Source organism: Acomys minous (assembly GCF_964271855.1).
Source record: "Acomys minous genome assembly, chromosome: 8".
NCBI classification, from domain to species: Eukaryota; Metazoa; Chordata; class Mammalia; order Rodentia; family Muridae; genus Acomys; species Acomys minous.
The window spans coordinates 92,434,146-92,451,814 of record NC_140489.1 but is presented as its reverse complement, the minus strand read 5'-3'; the positions used below and the strand labels follow the sequence as shown (position 1 = coordinate 92,451,814).

General features: G+C 41.2%; 1 protein-coding gene across 2 annotated transcripts in view; it reads left to right on the top strand.

Annotated features, from left to right (window-relative positions):
• The window catches only part of NBAS (NBAS subunit of NRZ tethering complex), a 302,855-nt gene that overhangs the window by 170,379 nt on the left and 114,807 nt on the right, over positions 1–17,669 (top strand). For both annotated transcript variants that reach the window (XM_084791395.1, XM_084791394.1), the window contains exons 39-40: positions 10,333–10,409; positions 10,755–10,892. In XM_084791395.1, coding sequence (XP_084647521.1) covers positions 10,333–10,409; positions 10,755–10,892 — 215 coding nt within the window. The remainder of the gene's footprint in view (positions 1–10,332; positions 10,410–10,754; positions 10,893–17,669) is intronic.

Sequence of the window (17,669 nt, the reverse complement as noted above, 5' to 3'; positions counted from 1 at the left end):
ACACACGGTTTGACTGTTGTAGAATGTATGAGGTGAAATCATTTGGTGTGCGCTTTCTTTATGTAAATTTAGTTTGAGAGTATTTGAAATCTGTCTATGTCACATCTTTTAGTACATTGTTTTTGTTTTTTGCTATTGAGTGTTTTGTTCTCTGCTTCATTATATGAGTGTGAAACAGGTTGTTTATTCTCTTCTGAAAGGACATGGCAGATTCTTACTTGTGGCTGTTATGAGAAGCTGCTATGTCTTGGAGACATATTTTTATTTCAGTTAAGCAGATTTGGAATTTGGAATCGCTGAATTAAAGATTGTGCATTTGATTCCTTCTCTAAGAAAATGCCGACCCTCTCTTACTGTTTAAATACGGGTTTTGTGGGCTCTCGTTCTTCAGTTTTATGGGTTCTGACCAGTACAGCATGGTGTCATACCTTCCATATAGAATCCATCCTGGAAATGGATGATTCCCCAGTACCATCCATTCCTTTAAGTGGCAGCTACTTCCAGGTTCTGTCATTTCGTGTTTTCCCAGTACCTCTGTCAGGGTCAGTGGGAGATGTCGATGTAGTTCAGTGCTGCCAGGTAAGCATGGAAAGGTCCCCTTTAGGAAGCTTCACTCGGGTGAAGCCTGTACCTCCATGAAAGCCTCAGAAAAGACGTCCAGGAAGATGGAAGAAACAGAGTTGGGATGTGTAAAGGAAGATAAATTAGTACACACCCAAGCTTAAGTGGGGCTGTCTTAAGAGAGTCCTGTGTCAGACAAATGTTGTAGAGATGATTTTGTGAATTCTGAGATTATGATGATGAAAAGAAATAAATTGTAAATAGGTTTAAAGATTAGGCAAATGTTAAACATTAAGTAAAATTTGAAGTTTGTAAATGTACAGTGGCATAGTTAATATTAAGTCAGGGAATTTCCCTTTGTAAAGGGAACTGTAATGTGGCTCATGAGGTGCACTGTTGGGTTTAGGAAGAAAGACGTGCTGATAAGGCTGAACCAGTTTGCACATAGTTTGGCCTTGGCACTGCTCATAGCTGTTTTAACTCAGACATAGCTCTTGGTCTCACTCTATAGCAGCCTTTACAGCCATTTTGATCTTGCTGGTTGAGTTGCATTTCTTCACATTTGTTGAGAAGTGCAGCCAGTGTGCAGGGGTGAGGAGGGGTACCTTTCACTTCCTGTGCACCCTTCACATTTTTGTTCCATCCTGCCTTGTCTTCCTACCTGTTCTGTTCAAATTTTATCTTGCATTTTCTTTCGTAGAATTATCTGACAAGGAGAATTCTGTCACAGGAGAACTAAACACGGTTCCCTAGAAAGGAATATAAATCTCAAGGGCCCTTTACTAGGGCTGATTTCAGGATGTCATCTCATCTCTTAGCCTGTGTAGAGAATTTTGAAATAGATGCTAAAAACCTATTAAAATGGGCCAGGATGTTCAAGTCTGAGTAAACTTGAAGCAATAGTGGCACTGGAGTTACAGAGAGCAAGGACTTAAGTGGGGACTTAAGAAACACAGGCCACCTATGGCCATTTACCAGTAGCCATGAGAATTATAGTTGTATGTCATTCCGTCTAGCAATGTTACCTCCATTACCTCAAGGGATTTGTCCTGGGGGTATTAGGACCACACATTAACAAGCAGACTGGGCTAGTTCATTGCTTCTGATAGCATGAGATGTTAACAGCCTGATTTGTACTGATGGTAACTTTTTTTTGTTTTATTTTGTTTTGTTTTTGTTTTTGTTTTTCAAGACAGGGTTTCTCTGTATAACAGCGCTAGCTATTCTGAACTCATGTTTGTAGACCAGGCTGGCCTCGAACTCACAGCAATCCCCCTGCATCTACCTCCAGAATGCTGGGATTAAAGGCGTGTACCACCATGCTTGACTCCCTGATGGTAACTCTTATTTGGACTTCCTGTTTCCCATCTGTCCATATAAATGCTCTTTTACTTTGGCCTATATATGTAAGATTTGAGATAACATTAGCAAGTTTCAGAGTTTTGTTTTGTTTTGTTTTTTTGGTTTGGGTGCTAATTCATGCAAAGCATCAGTCCAATATATATCCCATTAAAACGGATATCTTAAAAAATGATAGGCAGTTTTATTTTAGTCCATTTTATTCTTGTTGCATACAGGAATGTGAGTACAGGCCACATTTGAATAGCAAGTTGTGTTGAGTGGCCTCAGAAACTACAAATAATAGTCACCACACATTCAGCCCAAATAAGATATTTTAGCTTTCATTGTTTAAACAATGGGTAGACCTGGAAAAGTTTTTGTTGTTTTTCTGATCTGGAGAGGAACACAGTTACACATGATTGATTAACATTACAGTAGAACTACTTTGTTAAGGGAAAAGGGAAATAGACCAGATTGTGAGGGTGTTTTCTAGGGGATAAACGGTAAAGTGGGACAAAGATAAAGAAATGAATCCACCTTCACCTTTACCACTCAGGGAAAAAGAGGTAGAAGAAGATCATTTGGGGACAGGTAAAGGAAAGTTCATGCTGGTGAAGCTCACTGACAGAGTCACCTAGCATTGTGCAGTGCTATAGTGAAAGGTGAAAACAGTGAAGATAAAGGGGGACCATTGGGTTTCACAGCCTGTGCTCTCTTCTCAGTTGGGACACAGGGATGTAAAACCCAGGAATGCACATCAAGGAAGTGAATACCATGGGCTGGACCAGTTCTGTAAGATGAACAATGCAAAGGAAGGAATGTTTTTGAGGTGTTAGAATGGCTATATGCCAAAGGAAGAATTTATTTCCCTAGATGCCCGTGGCTTGTGTGTAGGCAGAAGGCACATAGGAAAAGAAGGACTTACTGGGACTCTGAAATCTCCACAGACATCTTCCACAGGGAAGATGAGGGCGACTGATTGACCTGACTGTTGAGTGCTGTGTAGGAGTGCAACAGAGTGCACACCGTTACTCAGGGATGGCTGTTTGAGTGTACATTTCCTTTTGAGTAAATTGGTCTTCTTACTTATATGCAATTACTCATTCATTAGTAATTATGGTCATATCAAATGGAAGTAACAGCCACTTTTACCACTGTAATCCCTATCATAGGAAGGACTTACCATCTGTCAGTATTTGAGGGAAAATCAAAACAAGTCCTAACTGAAAAGCAGCATTTCAAGGCAGCCGCTGATAGGGGAGGGCAGCCGCTGATAGGGGAGGGCAGCCGCTGAGCACCCTGTGTGCTAGAGACTGCTCTGCCCTTTGCCTGCTGTGCTTCACTTACTCTTCACTTAAAAGGCCAATATGCTCAGACCCCAAATCCAAGATGCTCTGAAAAGCAAAGGGCTTTCTGCAACTTGTTTGACATATAAGCCTGAACTAAGCTGACACAAGGCTATTACTGTCTCTGCTTATCCTCTGTAGTGAGAGTGTGAAATGCTTTGCAGCACATTCATTAATGTGTTCAGTTACTGGCTGGTCCCAGAATGTGCTGGCGCAGGGGTCCTACGTAATGTGCAGCAGAACTCATAAAGTCTGAGGCTTTTTTCTCTGTGCTGAAACTCACAACAGGAAGACTTAAGTCCCATAAGTGGGAATCTTAGCCGTGACTAGCCCATTTACCCTGCCCAGGTGTGATGCCTTTTATTGGTCAAATAGGTTAGGCTCTTAGGCAAGGTACAGGTAGGGCAGAGACAGCAAGCAGTAATTAGCATCAAAATACATCAGACCAACCTCCAACACTTAAATAAAACTTCAAGTGTGATTTTTGTGCATGAAAATTGCCTATTTCCTGATCCATCCATCCATCTATCAATGCATCCATCCATCCATCGATAAGTTATGTAAGTATTAATTATGTTCAGGAATGTTAGTAACAGTTTGGGACTTGTATCTGAGATAGAAGTATAGCTCTTTTTAGAATAAACTTTCTCAAATTTTGTTCTTTGTTTTTGTTTTTTTTTTCTTTTTTGTTGTTATATATTCTAATTTATTATTTATTTATTTAATTTTTTGTTTTTCTTTTTTTGTTGTTATATACTTATTGTTATTTATTTATTTAATTTATTCATATTACATCGTGACTGTTAACCCCTCGCTCTTATTGTTCTATTCCCATGCTCCCTCCTGTGCCCTATTCTTCTCTCCTAGACCTCTGATAGGGGAGGTCTCCTCCCCCATTGTCTGGCCACAGCCTATCAGGTCTCTGTGTGCCCGCAAGGCTGTCCTGCCAAGGGGCAATGATCAAATCATGGGCACCCGAGTGCATGTCAGAGGTTCAATCACAGTCCCCGCTCTTGTCACCATGTGGAGAATCCGCAGTCCATCGGTTACATCTGAACAGGGGGCTAGGTTCTCTGTATCCTTTCTCCTTGGTTGGTGTATCTGTTTGTGCAGGCCCCCTGTATCCAGATCCACTGGCCTTTCACTTCCTTGGTTAGAGATACACCGAGATACTTTATATTATTTGTGGCTATTGTGAAGGGTGTAGTTTTCCTATTTATTTTTCAGAACATTTGTCATTTCACTACAGGAGAGCTACTGACTTTTTTTTAGTTGATTTTGTATTCAGCCACTTTGCTGAAGGTGTTTATCAGCTGTAGGAGTTCCTTGGTAGAATTTTTGGGGTCACTTATGTATACTATCATATCATCCACAAATAGCGATACTTTGATTTCTCCCTTTCCAATTTGCATTCCCTTGATCTCCTTTATTGCTCTAGGTAGGACTTCAAGTACTATATTGAAGAGATACAGAGAGAGTAGACAGCATTGTCTTGTCCCTGATTTCAGTGGAATTGATTTAAGTTTCTCTCCATTTAGTTTGGTGTTGGCTATTGGCTTGCTATATGTTGCCTTTATTATGGTTAGGTATGTGCTTTGTATCCCTGCTGTCTATAGGACTTTAAACATGAATGAATGAATGTCTGATTTTGTCAAATGCGTTTTTGGCATCTAATGAGATGATCATGTGCTTTTTTCCTTCAGTTTGTTTATTTGGTTGATTACATTGGTGGATTTCCATGTAATAAACCACCCCTGCATGCCTGGGATGAAGCTTACTTGGTCATGGTGATTGAGATTTTTTTAATGTGTTCTTGGATTAGGTTTGCGGGTATTTTATTGAGTATGTTTGCATCAATGTTCATGAGGGGAATTGGTGTGAAATTCTTTCTTTGTTTGGTCTTTGTGTGGCTTAGGTATTAAGGTGACTATGGTTTCGTAGAATGAGAGTTTGGTAGTTATCATTCTGCTTCTATTTCGTTGTATAATTTGAGGACTATTGGTATTAGTTCTTTGAAGATCTGTTAGAATTCTGCGCTGAATCTATCAGAACCTGGGATTTTTTTCATTGGGAGACTTTTTTTTTGGTACAATGATTTTTTTTTAATTTTTTTCTCCTTTATTAATTTATTCTTGTTACATCTCAATGGTTATCCCATCCCTTGTATCCTCCCATTCTTCCGTCCCTCCCATTTTCCCCTTATTCCCCTCCCCTATGACTGTTACTGAGGGGGATTACCTCCCCCTGTATATGTTCATAGGGTATGAAGAGACTTGATACCCCATTGGGAGACTTTTGATGACTACTTCTATTTTCTTAGGGGATATAGGACTGTTTAATTTGTTTCCCCGATCTTGATTCAACTTTGGCAAGTGGAGTTTATCATTTAGATTTTCAAATTTTGTGGCATATAGGCTTTTGAAGTAAAAACTAATGATTCTTTTGATTTCCTCAGTATATGTCATTATGTTTCCCTTTTCATTTCTGATTTTGTTGATTTGGATACTTTCCCTTTGCCTTTTAGTAAGTTTGGCTAAGGGTTTGTCTATCTTGTTTATTTTCTCAGAGAAGCAGATCTTGGCTTATTGATTCTTTGAATTGTTTTCTAATTTATTTATTTCAGCCCTGAGTTTGATTGTTTCCAGCTGTCTTCTCCTTTTGGGTGTGTCTACTTCTTTTTTTCCCAGGGCTTTCAGGTGTTCAGTTAAAGTTGCTTGTATGAGATGTCTCCAGTTTCTTTATGAAGGAAGTTAGTTCTATGCACTTTCCTCTTAGCACTGCTTTCATTGGGTTTTTGGTTTTTTTGAGACAGGGTTTTTCTGTGTAGCCTTGGCTGTCCCGGACTCACTTTGTACACCAGGCTGGCTTTGAACCTACAGAGATCTTCGTGCCTCTGCATCCATGGGTGCTGAGATTACAAGGTACACTACTGCACCTGGCTTAAAATAAACTTTCTAGAATTTGTGAATTCAGTGAAGTTTTTACCTTCAGAGATGTTTGCTGGAGGCTCTTTCTTCTAAGTGCCAGCACTCCTTTTCTGCTGCCTTATTTGTTTGTTGTGGAGTATCTTCCACATAGTAGGCGTACTCTTAGGAACATCTGCTGTGCTAACAAACTCTCATGCCTTGATGGGGCTTTAGTTTGTGGAAACAGCAAAATGCCCAGTAAATCAAGGAGAAGTTGAGTTAATGTTACAATAAAGATGTGATGAGAAGATGGTTAGCGATGGGACTTAAGTTTCCAGGTGGGCTTGCTTCAGCCTCAGCTCTGGGAAAGACAGGTCCTGTACTCACTGCAGCAAAGCCACACATGTGAGACAGGCTCTCCCTCAGGGATCCTGGGAAGAGATGAGTGGCTTCAGATAATCTGAGATGATCTGAAGAAAATTGGAATAGAAATAGAAATAAACTAGGTCAGGTTTCAATTAAAGGTCACATTTGAAAAGACTTCAATAAGTAAAATTAAGAGGGAACAATTCTTAATATGTGAAGAGCTGTTGGGTTTTGTTTTTGGTTTTGTTGTTATTCCTTTAAAATAAGGTTCCCAGACGACTGTTAGGCAGACACTGCACAGTGGATAGTATGAGGTAGATATGGATCAGAACTGGGAAATTAAGTCCCTTTGCTGGTGTGTGTGTGTGTGTGTGTGTGTGTGTGTGTGTGTGTGTGTGTGTGTGTGTGTTTGTAATATACAATTAATTTTTTCTTAAATAATCCAGAATCTTCAGCATGCACTTTGCATGCTTCCTTTTACTATGTTCAGGTGTCCACAATGTATGGCTCATGTTGTAATTCACCCTTAAGCTTGAAGTTTTCAGGGACCTATTCATTCTCCTGTACTTCTGTCTTGATCCTATAGTTGTTGGTAAAAAGGTGATTTGGGCTTTTTATACTGTAAATTTTTTTGCTCACCATGGTAGAAATACTTATTGCATAGCTCTTTGTGAGATTCTATGAACAATCCAAAAATAATCTGATATTTTATATCAGTGTCCTTATATTTTCTTCATCATACTGCTAATAAAATTGGCTTTATTGGTCTTTTTTATATAAATTTTTTCACATTACATCCCGATTGTTACCCCCAGGCTCCTATTTTCCTATTACCACCCTCGTTCCCTCTTCCACCCTATTTCCTTTTCCTTGTCCTTTGATCACAGCCTATCAGGTCTCATAAGGATAGCCTGCATCCCCTTCCTCTGTGGGCCCATAAGGCTGTCCTGCCAAGAGGAAGTGATCAAATCTCTGAGCACCGGAGTGCATATCAGAAGGAGTCCCTGCTCCCCCGTCCCTCGGAGAATTGTATTGTACTTTAAAACTATTAGTTTAGAGAAAAAAATGCTTCCTGCTCATGCTGTAACCCATTCATTCTTGAATGGCAACGACCTTGTCTAGTTAGGGAAGGTTCCTCTTGATCCCAAATGAGGGGGAGCATTTGGAAACGGACTTTGAAATGAATATCTGTTCATTAGAAAACATCTGTAGAGCTTAATGGTTTCTGTGGAGGCCTGAACATGGCTCCTGAGGCTTGGAGAACACATAAGCCGTGAATCCTTTCTTTACAGATACAGAACACTTTGCAAGAGGCATAGTTGAGAAACTATGTGTGCTCCTATGAGTCACAACAGGAAAATTTGAATTCTAGGGCAACCTTTGGCACTTATAGGTTGTATTCTTCCAACCAGTAGCCCATGTAAAGCAAAACTCCTGGGGGTATCCTGCAGTACATTTCTAGAATCAAGCTTCATTTACTTTGGGTTATTCAAATAGTATTCTCTTTCATTTTAGTATGTTTTTGTTTAAAAAGTTCATTTAAAAGTTTTGCAAATACACACACACACACACACACACACACACACACTGAAATTAAGGAGGTCCAAAACCTCTCCAGTCCAGTGAGCTTCTATCCAGTTAGTCTGCATGGAGCCTTCAGAACCTCACACTGGGTTTTCACTTTCACCGTAGAATGTGTGTGTGTGTGCACTTACCCACCACAGACAAGGAAAGATGCGTAACAGATGGAGCTAGCACAAAGCAGCTGTGTATCTTCCTTCATGACTCACGCTCACTGCCTGCGTTCAGTCTATCCCCGTGCTTTAGTAGGTAGCCCTTCTTCTCCTTTCTTCCTGCTGGACTGTATCCACATGTACATTTGTTTACATATGTGCATATATTAACTTCTAGATTCCACAAGTGCAGAGCATGCAGATTTTTCTATGTGTGACCTGGCTTAATATTATACATTCTAAATCCACCCATTTTCCTGCAAACTTTGTAATTTTATTTTATGTTTTACAGCTGACTAGTATTCCATCATATTTATACCAACTTCTCAGTCCCCATCATCTTTTGATCGACGGCTGGGTTAATTCCAATTCTTTGCTGTAGTGAATAAAGCAGCAACAAGTATGAGGTGCAAATAGCTCTATGGTGGGACTGAGTACATCTTTTAAGTGTGGGTGTGGGTGTGGGTGTGGGTGTGGGTGTGTGTGTGTGTGTGTGTGTGTCTAACAACAAATCCACATTGTCAGCATATATGATTTCAAAGAATTTTACTAAAGCCAAAAATAAATAGAATATATTCTTATAAAAACAAGTTGTATGTAAACCTAGAACTGACTAGCTATATACTGTTTTATTAAAGTCATGATATTGGCAGGTTGTTGCTTGTAATAATTTTTGTGGAAAAACTGTTTTTTGTGGATCGTGAGCTGGAGGTTTGTTCCTGGAAAGAACAAAATCATCATCATTGTAATAATTTAGAGATTTACCTTAAATTACAAAGCTTTTTTTCATTTAATTTTATCTCATGTACATGGGTATTTTGTATGAATGCTTGTATATCTTTGTACCATTTATGTGCCTGGTCCTTACAGAGACTAGGAAAGGGCTTTGGATCCCTTAGAACTGGCCTAGTGGTAATTGCGAATTAGCATGTAGGTTCTGGGACTTGAACATCTATTCTGAGGAAGAGCATCTAGGGCTCTTAACCGCTGAGCCACCCCTGCAGGCCTTAACAAAGCTGTCTTACTGTTTCGGTCTTATCGTATTCATGTAATCACCCCAGTTAGCTGTTCTTGATAACACATGCTTTTGTAGCAGTATCCTCATCTTCAAAAAGACTGCATTCTGAGGACCATCATGGTTGTTTTTATGCTTGAGTTGCAAGAACTGCTCTGACAGGATTGTTTCAAGAGTTAGTAACACTTATAATTTTCCCATTTATGGAGAGTTTACTGTTTAATATAGTTGTATGTGATCTGTGTTAAGTCAGTGCCACGTAAATTTTCATGAACAGTTCAAGCAGCAAGTTATTTGTCCCCTGAAGTCATACAAGACTAAAAGTATGATACTTTTAATGAAGAATGTCCCATGGATCCTTAGGCAAAGTAATTTTTAAAGTTTTTTTTATTCTTAAAAAGATAACATCTGTCTGTCTGTCTGTCTGTCTGTCTGTCTGTCTATCTATCTATCTATCTATCTATATCTATATACCTCTGTCAGTCTATCTATCTATACCATGACCTTATGTACCATCCACTTTCCTCTCCAGTTTTTCATACAGCTCCCTAAACAGGCCCCCTCCCAGTCTTCTCTCTCTCTGTCTCTCTCCATTAAGTCCAGTTTGTGTTCCTTGTGTGATGGGAGGGGCCATTCACCTGAGCATGGGTGATCCTACTGGAGGCCACATTCTCAAACAGGAGTGATCCTCCTCCCCCAGCCACTGTCACCTGCAAAAGCAGTGTTCCACAGGACTCCTCCCCTTCTCCTGGCTCTGAGATCATTTCTGCCTCCTCTTCCCCTGGGTCCCTGCCCCTGACAGATCGGGGTGGGCGACTTTGTCTCATTTCAGGCTGAGTACTCATCTCTCACTCCCTGCACTGTGACCAGTTGTGCATCTGTCTACTGAGCACTGCCCTCTGCAGAATGCAGCTTTTCTGGGAAAGGCTGAGAGAAGCTCAGGTCCATGTGTACAAACAGAAATGTCTAGAAGGAGTTTTGACAGAATGGCTAATTAGCAAAATAACAATAGCACATTCCACCCTGAGTAATACGTTGTTTGTTTTTATCCCCTCTACGTTCAGTTCTTTTGCAACTAGCAAGTGATGCTTTGCCGAATGACATGACATTGGCTCTTGCTTATCTCCTTGCCTTACCACAGGTAAGCCTACCTCGTCAACAAGGAACTTAAATAAACAAAAGGTCTATCCTGGGAGTTATTGTCAGTGAATTGTGTATTATATGTGTCCTCATTTCCTGATAATTCCTAGGTACCAGAAAGGCCCAGTCAGTATCCCGACTAAACTCTATAATGCTAACTTTACTGCTCATCTTTCAGTCTGCTTTTATATAGGAAGGTCTACTTTATTTCTGCGCTCATGTAATGATGGGCTCAAGTTGATGCAATGGGAAGTTTGTATTGCAGTCCTGGTTATCCCTGTGTGCTGGTTTCTAGTGCTCTCACTGTTTGCTTTAGCTGAGCTGATTCTGTGGTGCTTCTTCCTAGGTGCTGGATGCTAACAAGTGCTTTGAGAAGCAGACTCATTCGGCACTGTCTCTCCAGTTGGCAGCGTACTACTACAGCCTTCAGATCTACTCCCGGTTGGCTCCATGTTTCAGGGACAAGTGTCATCCTCTTTACCGAGTGAGTCCTTAAGGTTTCTATTCTACTAGTGAGACAACTAACAGCTTTTCTGAAATAGTCAAAATAACCCCTTTTCCTGTGTGCAAAGTCTTCCCAGTGCTGGCCTTTTCTGTGAGACACAGTTCCTTCCCAGGTAATGTGAAGAGGTAAATCCGGATGGTGAATCCTAATTCTCTCTCTTTTTTCTTTCAAAGATGATTTTACTAAGTTCTTAAGAGAGACTAACAGGTAGAATTAATTTTAAGTCACATTTCCAAAAGAAGCTAGCTCATTAGCATAGTAAATGGCTTACTTTCTTTTCCTGTTCTCGTGATAAAATACAGACAAAAGTTACTTTAGGGATAAAAAGTTTATCTTTAGCTCACAGCTCAAGGTAGGTGTAAGCCATCATGGCAGAGCTATTGAGGCAGCAGGAGATTGTAGCAGGAGCTGGAAACAGCTACTCACACTCTGTCTACAATCAACAAACGGGGACAGATAATGCTCATGCGCTGTTAGCTCCCTGTATGTGTCAGTACAGGTTAACAGTCCAGGGAAGTGGTTCACTGTGTGGTGGGTCTTCCCATCTCAACTGACACAGTCAAGATAGTCCCCCATAGGGATGGATGCCCATAGGCAGGTCTCCAGAGGATGCTAGACTCTGTTGGGATGTTAGCTGACTGTAACCTTCTCAGGCAGCAGTGTGATTCTGTGAGTGATACTGCACCTTTCTTTGTAATCCAAGACAAGAAGGCAGGAACTGTGCGAATGTGATCATGTCCGCATTTGCCACAAGCTTCAGGCGCTCCTTTGTTGCTAAGTTCTGAGTGACAGCATTAACTATACTGCTGTTGTAGACCAAACATATAGGGATCACTACTAGGAGATCTTCCAAGTTTACTTGTGTGATGTACTTGTAATGACCAGGTGGAAAATGATCTATTTTTGTATTAGATTATTTTAAGAAAACTTCAATTATGTAAGTAAATAGATCAGACATCCACAGCTACAATGTGCACATATCTAATATCCAAATTTTAATGAAGCAAGATTTTCCTCCTCTGGATCAAGGCAGATTAAAAAATAATTCCATAGGTGTTTCAAAATTCTAAGTGTAACAACCATTCTAAATAAATTAGACCTTTAAAATATGTGAAAAACATTCTACTTGTAACAACTATTGCTCTCATCTTCGATTTTTATTTAAAAGGAGCATGAGTATACCATGCGAACCCAGGTTATCTTCCTAGGACATAGCCATTGCTGGGGATAAGTTGCTCTTGGATGTGTTTTATCTATCTCAATAGTACCTAACTAAGAAATAGCATTGTGTTCTTATACTCACTAAATGCCCAGTATTTATTTTGGATGTTTAATTTTTTTTTTTTTCTTGTTTGGCACTGCTACTTTCTGCAGTTATGGATACTAATTTTACATAAAGTTGCTCTAAGTAAGCAAATAGCATCAGGGGATGTAGCAATGGTAAATCAATGGGTTTGACTCCCAACACTGCAAAAAAATTAAAATACATACATATCAATAGGTCATGGTACTGATTGAGAGAATGAAGTAGTTGTATATAAGGAGTTTCATGGCCTTCACGTGACACAGCCACACAGGTTTGATACTTGTCTCCCAGGGAGTGACATTGGTTTGGAAGGCTTGGGAGCCATTGGAACTGACTGATGTAGCAAAGGGGGACAACTGGGCAAGGATTGATGGCAAAATCTCCTTCTTCTTATGGCCCACGCTCCTTACTTTCTGATCTTTCTAGATGGGAACAAACCATGATGCCATCCACTGCTTCCATGTCCACAGCAGTTTTAGCCAGCATGCCTGCTCCCTGCTGTGGTGCACAGGATCATTTGGAAGTAAATGCCACAACAAACCTTTCCTCCCTCAAGCTTCTTTGGGATAGGTTCTTTTCTATCGCTGTGATAAAAGGCAATGACTGAGAGAACTAATAAAAGAGAGCATTTAGTTTGGCTTATGTTCCCAGAGGATTGGAACCCTGATGGCAGAGTGAGAGCATGCAGGCAGGGACAGCTGAGAGCTCCCATCTCAAACTGCAAGCAGGAGGCACTGAGAGTGCCATGAGTCCTTTGAAAGCTCAAAGCTCATCTTGAGTGATGCACCTCCACGAACACGGCCACACTTCCTACTCCTTCCCAGACAGTGCCACCAACTCTGAGCTAAGTATCCAAACCTATGAGACTCTGGGGGCCTTTGTAATTCAAACCTGTACAGGTATGTTATCCTAGAGCTTAACTAGAACTAGACAGGGACATGTGGTGAGTTTATTTTGTGTTTATTTACATTAGTATTTATTATACAGAAAAGGAACAAGTAATTTGCTTCAAGACACCACTTTGTTGAAACACTTTGGAACATTTAGAAAAGTGTTACTTTTCCAAATGCATTGTGCTTTGTTGTAAACTTGAATATTTTCCAGATCAGTTGAAATCTCCGAGTGTGTTTGACTGAGTTCTTTGAGCGGATATCATTGACATGCAGTGCATGGCTGAAAAGAGGATCCTCTCTTCCATTTTAGTCTGTGTCATTGTGTTCATTAGCTTTGGTCATGGCTGCAATGACCCAAGAGAAACAGTTCTAAAAGAAGAAATCTTTCTGCTGCCCTTGTTCACAGTTCCAAGGTTTGAGTTCGTATTTGGTTGACCCCATTGCTGGAGGGAGGCATCCCACATCTTGATAATAGGAACAATGGTGGAAGTTGCTGAGAGAGGAGGGAGCTTTCTCTTATCCCCTTTTATTTTATCTGGTCTCCTAGTGTATGGAATATAAGTCCACCTCTTATCAGTGTGACAGCCAAATAGATTTCTTTAAGTCACAGCTTTCCACTATGACCCCTGAATAGTTCACATCTACTGTATACCTTTGAGTGCATTCAGTCCAGCACCAAGAGCCTCCATAGTCTTAATAGTTGTAGCACTATTCAAATTCCCAAGTTCTAAGTGTCTTCCTGAGGGTCAAGGCAACTCTTAGCTGTAGGCCCTCAGAAAACAAAAAGCAGGTGCACACTTGCTGTGCTCGGTGGCACAGGAGTAATATGCCTGTTGTACATGATAGTGGGAGAAGAGCAAGGGACCATTCCATACAAGCTGATTCTAGACTTCACGGTCACAGTGAAGCTGAGCCAGAGGCACAGCTCAATTTTCTTGTGCCGTCTCTGTGTCAGTTGCTGAAACTAACCTGATACAACAGCTCAGTTTTAGATCTGGGTCCGTGACTCTATTGCCTGGGGCCTAAAACAACAATATATCAAGGCATCAGGAGTGTGCCATACAGGCTGGTCCCCTCATGGCATGGGAAAGCAGAGAAATGAGGGTGTGGCCGTGTATAGGATTCCGTCTTCCTCCCTCTTCATTTAGCTTGGACTCTGATCTATGGCACAGTGCCAGCCACATTGAGGCAGCCCCCTCAGTTAATGACTGCTGGAAACACAGCTATGCTCAGAAGCAGGAGTTACGAATCTCCTGAGAGCTTCAGCTTCCACATTTAATGAAGATGACAATGAAAATTAACCACTACAGCAAAGCATCCTGCCAAGCATCTTGCCATATACGTAGCTCTGTGTTGTACTTCACTTGAATTCAAAAGATTGAAAAGCTCTCAGCCCATTTTTCACTAGCTGTACCTATAGCACCTATGACTCTGACATTGGGATGGAACAAGGAAGATGCCCAGCTTCAGTGAGCTTCAGATATTCTCCCCATCTGGTTAAGAGAGTTGTGAGAAGTAGCTGAAAAGATGGCCCCTGCTTTAAGAGCATATACTGGTTTTGCAAAGGGTCTGAGTTCAGTTCCCAACACCTGCATCCGATAGCTAACAACCATCTGTAGCTCCAGTTCCAGCAGATCCAGGCCCGCCTTCTTCTTGCATCTGCAAACACCTGCTGTCCTTTGCATATCCCTGTATACAGGCATGCATATATACCTAATTAAAAGATAAAATAAGTTAAATGGGGAGAAGAGAGAGTATGTTGTGAGCTGCGGCTGTAGGAGCTGGATGATTGTGTGCAGGGCTAAGCAGCACCCTTCCCTGGTCTCAGCCCAGCTATCACAGCCATGACCTCACATCAACAGGAAAGCTCCATCTACACTCAGGGAAGGGCATTATTTATCAGTAGATTATAGAAGACACTTGCTGTCTTCAGTTGTGTACATTCTGGAGAGCCCTCTATGCTTCAACAATAACTCTAAACCCACTGTCATCAAATGATCAAGGTTAACCCTGGGTCATAAAACAAAACTCATGACATGTGAGAGTTTGTGGGGAGTGGGAAGTGTTGACATACGTGGTAGGACAACGAGAGTGGTCAATAAGCAAAGTGCATATCTATGAAATTGTAAAAAAAAAATAGAAAATAAAACCTTTTAAAAGAAGAATTGCATCAGATATCGATTAGGGTAATGGGTGCAGCCGACAAGAGAGCCAAAGACAAATCCAGGATATACTCTAAATTATAGCTTTGAGAAAGTCAGAAATCTTGTAACAGAGCCACACCTTCACCTGTTGTTAGTTTCGCTTAAAAAAAAAAATCTCTAAAGAATTTTTGGAGGAAAATTCTGGTAAAAATTATCATTTTCCCCCTGTACTGAAAGCCAAACATTCTAAGCATGCACTATCTCTGAGTTACTAAGTGCGTAGAAAACTGTTAGATTAACTTAACCCTCACTTTCACATCTGGCCCTCGCTAAGTCCTTCTCAGGAGTGCTTACCATCTCACCTGAGCAGTTTCCTACAGCACTGACCATCTGTGCAGGCCTTCCTCACACACTTACCCTGTCCTGTTCTGTCATGGTGTGCACACTATACTTTGTAAAGATTTTTATACTTTTTACTCATTAGGCAATGAGGAATTTGAAGGCATGGTCTGTTGTGTTTGTTAGAGTTTCCAGTGCCTCCAGCAAGTCCTGGAAGATGAAGGGGGTAATTAACAAATGATTTCTGGGAATGTGGTTGAAAACTGGCAATTCTGCAGTACACCTCGGAAGGTTGACATTGTGTTTTCAGTGACTGTCCGCATCTGACTGCTTTGTGCCAGGCAGTATTCTGGAGGAGGCAATAGTGAGTGCAGTTTAGAAAGCACCTCCCCACTCGGGAGGTTCATTCTTCTGGGAAAGCAGGGCTGTATTGGTTTTGTTTTGCTGCTTTGGTAGAAAACCATGATCCAAAGCTACCCATGAAAAGAGTTTATTTTGGCTTTGGATTCCACAGGGAGTGTCCATAATGGCAGAGGTGGCATGCAGCAGGAGGCCTGAGCAGGAGCTGAGGGATCACATCTTCCGTGAGAATGCAAAGCATAGAGTGAGCTAGAAGTGGAGTGAGGCTATCAACTGCAGGCCCCAGTGATGTACTTCTCCAGCAAGGTTGTGTCTCCTGACTGCTCCATAACCTCTTCCAACACTGCCAGCATCAGAGGACCAAGTGTTCAAACACACATATTTCTCACTCAAACTACCACATAATAGCATGAGTAAAATGTAAAGCTAAGTAATGGGAAGTAGAGGAGGGTGCGTTTGTGCAATCCTGAACAGCCTCAGGAGAGATGTCAGTTGGGAAAGGTTAACCTTGAGTAAAGAATGAGCATCACTGTCCAGCTCCCAGTAGGGAGAATATTCTGGATAGGAAATGACAACACCAAAGCCCCAGACATGTCATTGTTCTGCCATCTATACTGTGGTATCTTACCTCAAGGTATTTGAGTTGGTCTTAAAAATTTACTCTATACATTTCAAAGCATAAAAGAATTGCCTGAGCTGAGGTAAAGGGATGAACTGAAGTCTGTCCAGCTGCAGGCCTTTCTAGCCGCTAAGAGAGTGTCAGGAAGGGTAGAAACAGTCAGCTCAGTGCAGTGCAGAGTAGAAATGTAAAGTGAGCCTTGCAGCTGCTTGTCTGCTTTAAAATGCCGTCACATCCATCCTCCTTTGGGTCCTTTGAGCAGCTCCATTGTGCAGGGGACAACTCTTTGCAGAAAACGACTCAAAGGGCTGTGCTGACTCGCTCAAGGTTACTTCAGTAGAAAGCGACATCCTGTCATAGCTTTCTTTGCTCATTACGTGGGCATGCTGCCACTCTGGCTTTTTTTTTTTTTTAAACAAAAGAAGGAGTGTCACTTTTTTTTGGACCTGAGTGATCTTTCTGGCATTGCAAGTCTAATGGAAATTCCCAGCAGGATATTTCCATGTGCTTCTGTGTCTTTAATATGAAATCTAAGCCCTTGTGCATGACAGATAAACCCCCAGTGAACTGGCTGTCTCTTCCGTATCCTTCCAAGGACATTTCCTGACATTGCCTGTTTCATAGATTATATTCTAGCCATTTTGAAATTATATTTCTCAGAACTTAAAATCTTGTTGTGTCCCTCTGTGGCTGTATGGATTTAATCCCTTCTTCACAGCCATCTCCTCCCCACTATGGACAAGTGAATCTGAGCCAAGGTACTTCCTCTCGTGCCCTTTCTGCCTCCTCCACAGACATTGACCTCTTTTTCCCATCCCCCTTAGTTCTTGCATGTGTCCTCAGGGCAAAAGCCTCTTTAAGAATATTGTACACGATGCCCATGTGTCTCCTCTCAAGTCAGTGACTATATTTGAGGGCAAATATGCATTGCTTCCTGTATCCTCAGGACCTGATTCCCTGTACATACTCAGTGACTGTGAATTGGCATGTAAATAAATTCAGGAATCTGTCGATTGCTGTGTTTTCCCACATAGCAGCTCTTGGAACCAGTGAAGAGGAGAGAAGAGAAAGTCTAGGTGGATCCATGGTAGCGAG